This window comes from Pteronotus mesoamericanus, unplaced genomic scaffold (genome assembly GCF_021234165.1).
Source record: "Pteronotus mesoamericanus isolate MK-2021 breed Mesoamerican mustached bat unplaced genomic scaffold, CSHL_Meso_final contig_65, whole genome shotgun sequence".
Lineage (NCBI taxonomy): Eukaryota > Metazoa > Chordata > Mammalia > Chiroptera > Mormoopidae > Pteronotus > Pteronotus mesoamericanus.
The window spans coordinates 3325852-3339915 of NW_026555228.1; the positions used below are offsets into that span (position 1 = coordinate 3325852).

Genomic DNA, 14064 nt, shown 5'->3' on the forward strand with positions numbered 1-14064 from the left:
TTTCTTCTGCTTTTCTTTCAGTGTCTTTCTGAGAGTGGGAGATCCTCAACAAGTGTTTTCTGGACAAAAGTGGACTCTGGCTTCTCACTCACATACAGTCCTAGATGCAACGTGCACACAGGAAGGCTTTCTGAGAAACCCTCACATCTTACTTTGGAGATTATGACTACTAATTTTAGACCCAGGACTACCATGTTAACAAACTAGTATTCCAGCTGAATCAGAAGAGAGAGAATTAGACAGGGCCGTTATACATGCATAAATCAAGAAGGCAGCTAAAGTCTCACACAGGAGAGAAGACAGAAGGCCTTTAAGGAATAAGGCCCAAGATTTCAAAGCGCATCAGAATTGAGGCGAGAAGAAGCAAAGAGCTCAAAGCAAAACACTGAAGCTTCTGGAAGGGCCACCGTCGCCCTTCCCAGGCTGAGCCCCGCACAATGTGGAACACGCTGTTCATAACCAGGACTCGCAGGCAGAATAAGTAACAAACATTTTGTGAACTCCATCTCTTAAATAGCAGGGAAATGTGTATAACACATTTTAGAGAGCTCGATTCAAAATGATTTTCAAAAACAGTAAAGATTTTGATGTCTACAGAGATGCATGTAAGTCAGGGTTTGTCCATCCAGCACTACTGATATCTGCGCCAGGTGATTCTTCGCTGGCCTGCGCCGTGCACGGTAGGGCGTTGAGCGGTGTCTCAGGTCCCCACCTACCAGAAATCAGTAGTGCCCCCTTGTCAATTGTGAGAACAAGCATTACCTCTGGAAATTCCCCAGTGTCTCCTGGTTGAGAACCACTGACTTAGGCTACCTCGAAAACGGATGCTGAGGGACATATTGCCAGACCATGGTATGCAGAGAAAGCATTGCTAGGCCTCTTGAACCCTTACGGAATTCAGTGGAAATGAACCCTAGGTTATGAAACAAAAGACCTCTCGGAAAACAGGAACTGCATTACCTCAGAGTCACCTGGGGTGAAGTACTGGATTGCCCTCTTGGGATCCCCTTTGCTGCTGAATCCTAGACTTCATAGGGGCTTCTTGAATGGTAAATGGTTCACCATATGGATGAATCAGTAGTTTCCAAACATGGCCAATATCAGAATCACCTCGAAACCTTCTTTAAAGTTTTGATTCCAAGTTCAGGCTTTGGAGATTCTCATTTAGTGGAAATTGAGTAAAACCCTGAACACGATATATTTTTTTCCAAATATCAACTAATAATGAGTGAAATTTTGAACCCCCTGATGTGTAACTTGGGTAAAATCACCCAGGCAGCCAGATTCATCTGCTCATAGGTATTTATTGGGTGCCTATCTTGTACCAGGTCCACACTAGGCAGTGGGGATATGCTAGGAAAAGAATAATTGGGTCTCTGCAATGAATAAGCTTATACACCAGTAGGGAGAGACGGACAAACAATGACTGTATATATACAGGGGTGGGAAAAAGTACGTTAATACTACTAACGGTAAATAATATAATAATTAATAAGTCATAATACAAGAATCAACTCTGTTTCATGTACTCACAACGGTAAGCCTACTTTTGCCACCTCTGTATAATACCAATCAGTGATGCAAACAACACTAGACCAGCTAATGTGATATGAGCAATGGTACTTATACAGTCAGAAGCACTTTGGAGAGAGGAGTCAGGGAAGGTGACATTTTTTTCTGCAACTTACAGAACACAAAAGAACCGGTCACATAGGAGGAACAGAGAGGACACTAGTGTGACTGGGCGGTGGTAAGATGAGGAAGGGCGTTAGGAAGCAGGAAGGGTCAGACAGGCAGCCTTGGGTGGCCAAGGTCATGGATGAAGATATTCGTCTAAGTATAAGGGAAACCAACCAGAGAGCCTTAAACATTGAAATGTCATGACTGGATTTTTGGGTTTTGAAAGATCTCACTGGCCACATGGTTGCAATATAGGTTACCTTGCTGCCTCGGTGAGGACGTCGGATGCCAAGGGTTCATATTTCGGTGGCGGCAGTGAAGGTAGAGAGAAGAGGATGCATTTGGAAAGTGCTGTGAAACAGACCTGGCAGGGACGGCTCAGGGATTCGATCTGGGGGATGCGGGAAAGGGGGGGATGCAGCGAAGGGAGCCATCCGGGATGATCTCTAGGTGTTCTGGCTTGACAACTAACCAAGTAACCAACCGTTTCCTGAGACAGGAGGGGCCGAGACTGATCCAGGTGAGGGGCAACTGAAGAATCAAAAGCCCAATGAAGACTGCATATGACTGCACAATAATATCACAGCCAAGTTGAGGCTCCAGTGCATTAAGTCCAGGGTTATCGCAACGCGCCGAACAGGGAAAGTAAATGATACAAGCTTATGACCAGAAAAAAAAAGACAAAGGGAAGTATTTGTTTTTCTGTGATTGGCAGGTATCTCTGCTACACAAAGCCCAACAGGAATGTGATTACTTATCAATGAGCCGTGGTGCTTTAGAAGTGTTCTGAAGGATGGGAGATGTGGCTTCCTAAATGATTTGGAGTTCAGACCAAAGAGGCCACACGGTTAGGAAAAGCTCTGAGTGCAGCAGAAAAGAAAGCACGCTGGGTGGTGGAGCGTGCAAAAGGTATCTATGGTACCAGGGGTGTTAACTGGAGCAGTTAATAATCATAATTGATACCTGTTAATTTCTTATAGTAATAGTTAATGTTAATATAATTCTTCATTAATATTAATTAATATTAAGAGGAGTTAACAAGTAAATAAGTTATTTATTTGCAACTTGCAAAATGCTTGCTTTTGTGAGGAGACAAACAATAAGGAAACAGGATAAAAGTGAATTCCAGGCCACGCTCCTCAATTCCCTAAGATGTCTGCACTGGCAGCGCTGATGGATGACAGCTGATTCGTATCAGCTCCGCCCTGCGACAATGCCCAGTTCTTGGTGTCTTCAGAATTACCAAAGAGTATCCAGTAGTCAACAGCAAGGAATTCAGAAGTGAACTTAATGACTTCAAAGTCTTTGGGAATCCAATGTGCATAGAGAACAAATTTGGAAACATTTATATTAAAACCTAACTGTTTGGAGTGAAGAGAGGCTCCCTTTCAGGGTAAGCAACTCAGCCCTTCCGAGGGGTTCCTTGTGGGGGGGCGGGGAGCAGAGCAAGGGAACAATCAGCATTTAATGACAAGGCTGTGGTTAAGAGCACAGATGGCGGAGAGACTGCACCAAACAGGAAGTGAGGTCAGCAACAGAGGAGCACAGAAATAGACAGGTCCCAGGGACAAGAGTGGCTGGATCTTGACAGCTGGACCCCACGGAGACCAGCGCCAAATCAGGGGGAGCCCCTGCTTCTTGACTACACCTCAATGAAGAGAATATGCATCACCCACGCATAGATTTTTCTTTGCCAGGCACATCAGGAAAGCTTCATATTGTTCCCCTTTCATAGAACAGAGGTGAAAATAAGTGTGTTCTTCCAGGAAGCTGCTCGGGACAATAACATTCATAAGCTGCTCCAAATGTCCTCTGATCATTTCTTCTAAAACTAATGCTCAGTGTAGTAATTCTACTGAAAGTGTTGCCATACTTAATTGGATATATTGTCATGAAGTTCGACATAAGTCACGTGATCTTGGCAGACAATCAAGGTTTGTAATATTTTGTTTGCGGTCCAGAGAACAAAGCATATGAAGACTGTTCTGGAAGGCAGGTGAATGTCATCTGTAACCAGGCCAAGAGACCTGTTAGGGGTCACCAGACGCAGGAGATGGTTGTTAAAGTGATCACTGAAAGCAGCATGAATCTTTATGTGTCTGAGGCCCTCGGTAAACCTTGGTGTTGGCCTCTCTCTGACATTCTGCTTGTTCACAGAATAGTGTATGTAGTACTCAGAGCATTTACCATGTCTTCTCTTTTCACATCTTACCACACAGCAATCGTAACGTCTTCCTAAAAACATGCATGAAAATCAAAGAGGCCAATGAGTCTCAAGTGAGGGCAATTTTTCCCCCAGGGGATATTTAGCAACGTGTGGACACAATTTTGGTCATCACATCTAGGGGGCGGAGGGACACTATGCCACTGGCATCTAGTGGGTAGAGGCCAAGGATACTGCTAAATATACTGTACTACACAGGGCCCTTTCCACCGCTAAGAACTATCCTGCCCGGCCCTGGCTGGTGTGGCTCAGTGGATTGAGCACCGACCTGCAAACTAACAGTTCTCCAGTTCAATTCTCAGTCAGGGCACAAGCCTGGGCTGTGGGCGGGGTCCCCAGTAGGGGGCGCATGAGAGGCAACCACACATTGATGTTTCCCTCTCTCCCTCCCTCCCCTCTATCTAAAAATAAAGAAATAAAATCTTAAAAAAAAACCTCTCCTGCCCAAAATGTTCTTTTTGCTGAAGCTGAGAAAACCTGAGAAAGACATAAAGACATGGCACTGAACTTAATGGAGATTTTAAAATTCGTTTTTTATCTCTACCAGTCCAGTTAAAGAGCTATTTGGCCATATAATTCAGCAGTATGGATAGTCACATGAAGGCACTTAAGGTACCATATTTGATTGTTGGTTTATTATGGTGACAAAAGGGGGAACGAGAAGGGTCACTCGGCTCTTCTACTTCAGTTACCTAAGGAGTCAGTCAAACTCTGTGCGCTCAGGGCACCTGAATAAAGCTCTCCATTCTGTCACCCGTGCCAAGCTGAACTCTACCAAGCTTGCATCTCTTCAGCCATGAAACAGAAAACTTGTCTAACCCACCGGCTGAATGTGAGGCCAACGTTGACTCAGGCTGTGCCCGAACACTTTGTAACTTGCATATGACAATAAAGATAAAAGAAATACTATGATCTGTAGTTTCTCCAGAACCGCTGCCGGGAAATCATTGACTCATGCATATCGTCCTAGGCCCTCACACTCTCGCATCTCCGGAGCCCCTCTAAACAAAGTCTGGCCGGTCTCACGTGCTAAACAGCTCTCAAAAATGCCGACTGCTCTCCACTCCAGCCCAGCCGCCATCCCCGGCAGGTCATCTTCTACTATCTCTCCCCGGCCCAGACGCCACGGTGCACACACTCCGGCTCCTCCTCGCCCCAACTCCACCCTGGGTCCAGAGCGGCCTGTTCCAAATGCAAATATGATCAAAACACCAAAAGGCTGTCAAGGATGACGCCCAGCTGGAAGGATGGAGTCGCCAGAAACTGAATGTGGGAAAACAGTTCGCAGCAACTCAACATTTTCACTACTTGCTCATCTCTTTGGAAAGTTGACCCAATAGCTGTCACACAGCAGGCATTCGACAAATGTTTGATGAATGAATAAAATGTGAATCACTGCTTTCTGCTACGCAGTCTCATCTTGGACAAATGAAAAAAGCACTAAAGGAAGGACATTAAATATTTGTGCTCCAATTATATTTTAGAGGCTCAACAGGTACTAAGGACACATGGACGGTCATTCTTTGGCAGGAAGATGCGGATAAAAAGGAAAATAAGCCTCCAAGACCCCAGGAGCAAAACCGCGCTGAACAAAGAACTAAGAGGAATATTTGTGCTAAAAGGCAAAACAAGCTTTTGAAATAACCTAAACCAAAATGGGGGTAGCAGAGAAGAGTGAAGTGTTAGAACAGGAAATAAGCCATAGAGGGTTATGTTAATATGAAAAGCAACGGGTCACACTTAATAAAGAACATTCTTTTGACTTGTGACTGATACAGAGCTGCTGAATGCTGCTGCCTTATCATCCCCTAAAGTATGCGTAAGAAACTTCAGCGCATCCAGGTGATTTCTCCTAGCCTGAAAGCCAACACATTCCCTCTGTAATCTTCCTTTTTATAGCCTTAACTCAGAAAATATGTAGGTGGTGAGCCATGCTAGAATAAAGGGCTATTTCATCAGCAAACTTTCAGAGCACAACAGGAGACATGAGCATGAACTTGTCTCTAAGTTTACGCTTCTAGGAGAATAAGACAGCTGAATGGAAATAATTTTAAATGTTTAAGTTTTGTGATGTATTGGGTTTACTTGCACAATCGAGGCAATAATCATTCATAGAATGAACAGACAGATTCTACTCTTTAAAATTAAGGAGTCAGTTCTTACCTTTCCTCCATATCTTACAAATGGTATAGAGACGTTATATTACAAAGTAAAGGGCACCAGCCCACAATTTCAAAACCTGGAAAAGGTGGTGGAGTGCGAGGCTGAACAGGCATCCTGAGCACAGGCTCTGGGTCCTTCTGTGCAAGGAAACCTCTGCAGAAAACAAGGTACCCCTAACACCATGTTAAAAGGCACAATCGCTGAGCCCCTGGTGTCCCCCCAAAAATGACCAAGCATTAGTAACTTACTCATAGCTCACTTGTCATTTGAAGGCATATAACTCTGGCAAAACTAGAGAAAGAACAAACATAGGTTCCTAGAATGTTCACCTGGGAAGGGATCTTAACGATTTTCTAATTCAGGACCTCTTTTTGCCAGACCAGCAAAGGGAACCAACAGACATTCCTTCCTGGTTAGCCCCACGGCCCTGAACTGATCCAGCTGACCCAGCTGACCCAGCTGACCCAGGACCTGGCCAGCAGCATCACGCACCAGCTACGGCGGCTCCGGAAACTCTGTACATACCACCCCTGGCCAGCTCAACTCCTTTCTTGAAATTTTTTTTTTTTTTAATGTGGAGAGTTCATTTTGGAGGACACGAATTCCAGATAGACAACTGTCTTTGCTTTATTTTAAGTATTGACGATTCTTAACATTCTGCGTGCTTCTCTAGGATTTTTAAACTTGGCATTTAGCATGTCCAATCTCAACAGGGAAAATCATGTCAAGGAAAACTCAATAAAGTAGCAGATGACAGACCAACTGCAATGTCCTGTCTCAAAGTGACACATCTTACAACTGGAAGCTAAATGCCCAAAGATTGTAGTAAGCTAACACGGCTCCCTGCTTGCTTCCTGGAGGTGGCATTCGGAATTTTCAGTACTCATTCCTCAGAATGATCTTTTCTGTCTTCTTTCTTTTCTCTCTCTCGAAAATAAACAATCTAGAAGCTGGATTTGGTCGATCAGTCATTAACCTCGAAATTTTGACTCCTTCCTTAAAGGAAGCAAATCCTATGAGGTTTTGGTCTGTTATGGTCTGCGGGACCCCGGCGCAGCGCGAAGCACAGTGCATGGAACACAGTGGGTCCCCAATAAATATTTATGGACTATTTGAGACAACAGGGAGAAGAGAGGGTACCGACAGAAGACCTCCTGGCATCCTCTTGCATTAACCAGATAATGTGCAACATTCCGTCCCGCTGCAGATTCAGAGGGAAATGCACACCCTCTTTCTAAGGAAACTGGCTGCACCCCAACGCACCGGGCAGCATTTTTCCTGCGAGTCCACTCGCCACTCGCTTGGATCACGAAACGGCTCTACCTTCCAGCCCGCTCTGTTCCCGTTCTTGCAGCCTATCTGCCCAAAGGCTCAGTGGGCCAACCTGGGCCCAGCCCTGGGAGCCCCATTTCTCAGCCTTGACCAGAGAGGCTGTAGCAAGGTTCAGCCCCTGGCCCCGGACGCAGCGGCCACCGCGGGCTCCGGGGGTACGGGCTCCCCTTCTAAGAGGCAGCTGAGTTTCCGAGCAGCTGACAGTGGGGTGGGGGGTGACGCACGCAGCACCCTCCACTCCACCCCACACCACCGAAAACCTCTGGGGAGCCACGGATCCCACCATAAATGAGCTGTCCCCTCCCAGGCCGGCCAAGTGGCGCCCCCTGTCGCCTGTTTGCTCCGGGACACTCACCGCGTAGTGCAGCTGCGGTTTCTTGCGGTACACCGGGTCCCCCATGTCGCTACCGAGGAAGAGCGGCGAGCCCCCGAGTGCAGCCTGGGGTCGCGGCGCCTCTCCGAGGTCCCCTTACTTTACGGCCATGCCGGGCAGACCCCGGCCGTGAGCACTGCTCCGTGCGCCCCGAGCGCGGTGCTAAGTGCCCAGGGCACCAGCGTCCCGCCGTGGAGCTGGAGGGACAGGGAGGAGGCAGCGGCGAATGGGAAGGAGGAGGAGAATAAGGAGGAGGAGAAGTTAGAAGAGGAGGAGGAGTTGGAGGAGGGGAGGAGGGAAGAGCAGGAGGACGAGGAGAGGGGAGGGGAGGAGGGAGGAGGAGAAGGGGGAGAGAGGAGGGAGCGGCGGAGTCAGTCGCGGTGGGCGGACGCTTAAGTCCTTCCGCGCCTGACGGGTCCCCGTCGCGGCTGCTGCCGCCAGCTGTTGATGGCTACAGCGACCCAGCGTGCCCACGACAGGTGACAGAGCCGCGGAGGCTCCTACCTCCCACCACCCCGCCCCTGAGCAAGGCTTCAACACCAGCCAGAGAATGAGCTTGGGTTTCCAAGAAAGACTTTCACTAACTTGGGAACCCGCTTCCCGGAGGGCGGAGTTTCAGAGTTCGGAAAGCCCTCCTTTGGGAAAGTCTCAACCGCGGGAGCCCTAAGAGAGGGCAGGCCTGAGAAGAGCCAAGTAACGCTGCCTGGGGGAACTGCTAAGGGACGGGTGGCCGGGCTAGAGGGTGGCCGCCCGCCGCGCCACTTTGGTGAAACTTGCAGGACCTAGGCATGTCTGGGGAATCCCCCTGGAATGGGGAGTCCCGAAAAGTATGCTGGAACGTGAGGACTGGCATTGGTGCCAGGCTGGATCTGAGTTGGGCGGGGCGGGGTCCTCGAAGCGCTGCTTTCTGTGTCTTAGTTCTTAGCAGCAAATCAGAAAACGATATAGGAAGGATTTGGAAACAGACGCGATTTGCAAATGCTGCTGGGTAAACCAAATCATTGTGAGCACACACTAGAGGTTCACAGCACCACTTAAAACGGGCCTCCGGCCTGCGGTCCCCTGATGGAAACCTGTGCTTTCAAACCCCGTGGAGAAGAGCACCGGCTCCCTCCCCAGGCATAGCAGCGCTGATTTCCGGGCACCCTCCCGCAGGCTGAGTCCAGACAAAAGCAGAGTCTGGAGCCAGAGTGAACACTCCAGTCCCGGTGAAATCAACCAATCCAAGCCCAAGACCGGGGGCTATCAAGCGGAGGATGGATTTCTGGGTAGTTTGTGTCAATTCTTCAGGGTTCCACCTCACTGAACTTCCACCTCAGGGTTGCCCTCCACTTGCTCTGTGGGGGCGGGAGGGTTGGAAAATAGGACGTGGCCCCTGTGTTTGAGCCGCTAGACCGACCACCCACTGGCATATAATATTTTAAGACACCTGGCTGCATAATTGTAAAGAGGACTAAGCATATCAAGCCTAGGGTACAGGTACCCTCAAGAATCTGCTGCTACATAATCCCATGACAGTTCATCTGCTAGAGAACTTTAAGATTATATCTACTAAAATTGATCAAATGCTTACCCTCTGACCCAACAATTCTACTCCTAGATATAGAGAAAAATGGGGGCCAATGACCTCCTTTGTACAAGAATGTTTATAATATCTTCAGGCAGAATCAGCGAAATAAAAACGATCTAAGTGTCCATGAACTGGTGCACGATGAGCCAACCGTGGTGTATCCACACAATGGAATTCTCCTTGGCAATGAAACAAAAATGGAACTGAGGCATACAACGAGAGATTGTTTTCACAAACATCCTGTTGCGAGGAAGAAATCAGATACAAAGGAAAACATATTGTAAGATTGCATTTATTTATTCTGGGATTTCCATTCAGATATCGAACTGAAATAGGTAAATATGATCTACGGTCATAGAAGCCAAAACAGTGCCTACCAAGATGGAGAGGGATGCAGGGGACCTTCTGGAGCGCCGGAAATGCTCTGTGCCTTTAATTGCATCGCAGCTCCCCAAGCACGCCCATATGGAAAAGCTCACTGAGCGGCAGGTTCAGATTTGGGCACTTTATCCCCTTCGGTCTGTGCATTTTAAATGGCAAGAAGCAAACAATCGCACTAAACCTAAAATCAGTCCCCTGCCCAAAACAAAAACTTCCACCCAGAGGGCGGCCTGTCTTAAGGGAAAGTCAATTTCACCATGGGCCCGGGTCTCTTTCTCCGAGCAGCCTGCCCTGCCCACGAGGCCTTTTCCTCTGCCATGTGGGAGGACAGAGCAAGCAAAATGACCCAGTAAAGTCCCCTCTCCACTTTCACTCTGCTCTGCCACTGAACGCAACCTTTAAAGCTGGTATTAAAGACCCTTAGAATAAGGTGGACACTAGCACCAGCCTCACCATGCACCACATCCTTCGCAGAACGCAGCTGGGGCATCAAAGGAGGGCTGTCTACAAAATGGTTCCACTGCAGGGACCTCTGCTCTATTTAGATGGAAAGAGGAACCCTCCAGCCTTAGGACTTCTTCCTCTGTCATACCTGCAGTTAAGCTCTCGAAACTTAAAATCCCTTTCCCTACAAGATCTCTTTTGTTATTAATATATATAAACAATACAACGTGGGTCCTTGAATTAAAAAAACCTTAACCCTAGTCCTTTGGTCATTACCCCTAAGTAAGTCGCCTCCATGTTAAAATTGGGTCGTCTTAGATTTTGATTGTATTCTGTCTTTGGGAAGTGTATTGAGTCACTAAATGGCATTATCGTAAGCCAAAAATAATCCATCATTCCCAAACTGTGTATAGTAAGTCCTCGCTTTATGTCATCCATAGGTTCTTAGAAACTGTGGCTTTAAGTGAAACAATATATCATGAATCAAATTTGACCATCGGCTAATTGATATCAACAAGAGTTACGTCCCTACAGCATTGTTCTTGTCGCAAAAACATCACCAAATTTCTAAATAAAGATCCAAACACTCTTAATGGGAAACAATGAAATACCTGGGAGCTACACACACATGTGTGAAAGATGAACAAACACAAGTAAAAGAATGATTTTCCAACCCGTAGAGCCCAGTTCAGGGTCAAGGAGCCAGCTCGGGGCAGCGGGCAGGACCCACCTGGCCAGCTCCGCTTTGCTGCCAGGGCCCCTCACGCCCACGCCCACGCTCACACAGACTGCGACAATGTAGACACGACAGTTCCCCCCACAGGCACATCTTTGCAACGTGGAACGAAACCAGAGTCCCCGGAGAAAACACACACAGATGTGGGGAGAACATGCAAACCCCACGCAGACAGTGGCTCCGGTGGGAATCAATTTTTTTCCTCATCAACATCAGAACAAAATGGAACGACATTGAACAAAACAACATTATTCGAGGACCTGCTTTATTTACATTTTAGAAATGACTTCTGCCTGCTAGCATACTTCTTGCTAAATTGTCATCGTTAAGTTGCAGTTACATTTTCAAGTGCAAAAGAGCTGTTTTTTCTGTGTTTGAAAGGTTAAGGAAGACAGGACAAAACATTTAAGAAAAGAAATTATCAGTCCATGTTGGAAGGCTCTTAAATTAACCTCAGAGTGAATCATACACCTCTTCAGTTCTCAGTCCATTTATTCAAGACTTAAGAAGAGACCTAGAAGGTTGTGCAGAACTCTAAGAGGTCTGTTCAATCTTAAATAACTCTTTTTTTTTTTTTTGCATTTTTCCAGGTGGTGAAAGACAAATACCATATGATCTCACTTATAAGTGGAACCTAAATCTTAAACAATTTGAAGTCCACACATTATTTCTATTTGCTATTGAGTTGTATGAGTTCTTTATATTTTTTGGTATATTAGCCCTTTATCAGATATACGGTTTGCAAATATTTTCTCCCATTCTGTAGGTTGCCTTTTCATTTTGTTGATTATTTCTTTTGCTGTGCAGAAGCTTTTTAGTTTCATGTAATCCCACTTGTTTATTTTTGCTTTTGTTGCTTGTACTTTTGGAGCCATACTGATAATTCTTTGCTGTGACGCTGTTCTATGCATCCTGGTGTTTAGCAGCAGCCCTGGCCTCTACCCACCAGATGTAAGTATTATCTCCCTCCTTGAGTTAGGACAACTGACCATATCTCCAAACATTGACAAATGTCCCCTGGGGGCATGGGACAAGATCATCCCTGTCTGAGAACCACTGCTTTTAGGAAGTTAGGCGTCCATAAATCTTAGAGCTTAATGACGCCTGTTTTCTAACTTTATATAAATGGATCATAAGCATGTTGTTATTACGTCTGGCATCTTTTACTCAACGCTATGTTTTGAAGGTCCTTCCACGTTGTTGTATGTAGCTGTAGCTTATTCCTTCCCATTGTTGTCAGTACTCCCTCGTATGTGTTTAGCCCCATTTAGCTTTTCAACTGCTGGTGGACATTGTGCCCTCCCCAGTGTGAGGCTCCTGCCCGAACATCGTCACCCATATCTATCTCCTTGTGCACACATGCACACATCTTTATAGGGCACAAACCTGGAGACAGAATTGCTGGGTCATAGGAATGCATATCTTCAACTTTACTGGACAATGCCCAAGAGTTTTCTAAACAGATTGTACCAATTAGAATCTTTATTTACACTACAGTATAAATAGACCGAACATAGTTTATATAAAGACTGAACATAGTTTAGAGTTGTCTCTCTTCTAGGTTTTCTCATGAGGCTACAAAGATAAAATTCAGGAAATCAAACACCAGGATCAGGAAGGAGAGATGGGGAAGGAGCTTCAGGTCTTCCTCGTCCAAAATTCCATTTCTGTTGTAAATGAAGGAGGACCTACCAGGCGTTCAAGGAATTGGAAATGCTATTGTTGACCCATCCACATGGACAGGTAGGAGCAATGGGTACACTGGTTATGCTTTGGACATTTTATTAGGCAGCCGTTCAGCACACCGCGCAGGGGTGGGGGGGACTCTTAGCCACCCAACTGTAAAGGGAAGTGCCTCTAAAGGAGTTGCCAGTTTGCTCCACAGCCATAATTCTTCCCTTTGGGTTAACGCTAACAGGGATATGGAGATGGGAGAAATCCAAGGAAGACTGAGGTTTTCATTCCTTTCTCCAGATAAGTTAGAGAGAGACAATCCCAGTCTGAAGACAAACCGGGTCCAAAGACCAGGGAGTGAGGAATTCCTGGGCGTCCCAAGAATGATACCCGGGACTGTGGTGACAAAGAACATAGAAGAGAGAAAAGAACGCGCTTGCGTGACCTAGTGATACTGCCCTCAGCCTTGACCCTTGCTACCAAGACTATTAAAAAGCTACACGGGGTGGGGCAAAAGTAGATTTCTAGCTGTGAGTATGCAAATCAGTTTATTCTTGTATTCTCGTTTATTTATTATTGTATTATTTTTCATATGAACAATTGTAAACCTATTTTTGCCCCACGCTGTATATCAAGCAGAGCTGATGATGCGACGATCTGTGAATGCAAGGAAAGAAGGGAGGGAGGGAGGTGGGGATAAACTGACCATAACGATAAGTTCAGTTTGGTATCTTTGGTTTGTCCAGTTCTCGCCATTTTGTTCTTTTCATTGAACAATTACTACGCGGTGCCTTGAAGCCAGAGAGCGAGCGTGCCCTTTAAGAAGTATCCATAGAGAGATGTTTCTAAAATAAATTTCTATTCGAGTCATTAAGCAAAAAGGAGAGGCTTCATGCAACCCCCGTGGTGGCGACTTCCCCCGCCCCCCAAACAGTGAAAATCAAGGAACTACTTTTCATTGTATCCGTATGCTAATGTTAGTCTATTTCCTCCACCCCAACCCCTTTCCCCTGCATGTTGCTGCAAGCAGGTGAAGCCTGCGAGACGCTCATGAAAGCACCAGAGCTTCTGGTGCTAGAATTATTGTGTGAAGCTACAACAATTCCACTTATCATTGAGCACCGGCCCTTTGTCCAACTAGATGCTTTGCAAACAGCAAATCTGGATCCTTGGAATAATACTGCTTGGAAAGTAGGACTACCTCTATTTCATTCACAGAGGTAATCCACTTGCTTAGCACATCTGGTAAATGGCGGAGTCAAGGTGTAAATGGAAGTTGGGTCCAGATCTCTTTGCAGGCCATTCCAGGACATCTCAAAGGAGAGACTCTTTGATAAGTCATTCCCTGGATTGACATGGTGCCTTCTTATACAAGGGGGAAGGGAGCAGACACTGCCAGTACCCCATCCACATCTCCTAGGCCATTGGTTCTCAAAGGGAACAATTTTTTCTCCAAGTGGACACCTGGAAATATCTGGAGACTTCTT

General features: G+C 46.4%; 2 protein-coding genes across 2 annotated transcripts in view; one reads left to right on the forward strand and one right to left on the reverse strand.

Annotated features, from left to right (window-relative positions):
• Positions 1–7691, forward strand: part of AMELX (amelogenin X-linked) — a 119084-nt gene extending 111393 nt beyond the window's left edge. Inside the window, exon 5 of the mRNA XM_054581171.1 lies at positions 7275–7691. Coding sequence (XP_054437146.1) covers positions 7275–7691 — 417 coding nt within the window. The remainder of the gene's footprint in view (positions 1–7274) is intronic.
• ARHGAP6 (Rho GTPase activating protein 6) overlaps positions 1–14064 on the reverse strand; it is a 422919-nt gene that overhangs the window by 227469 nt on the left and 181386 nt on the right. The window lies entirely within an intron of this gene.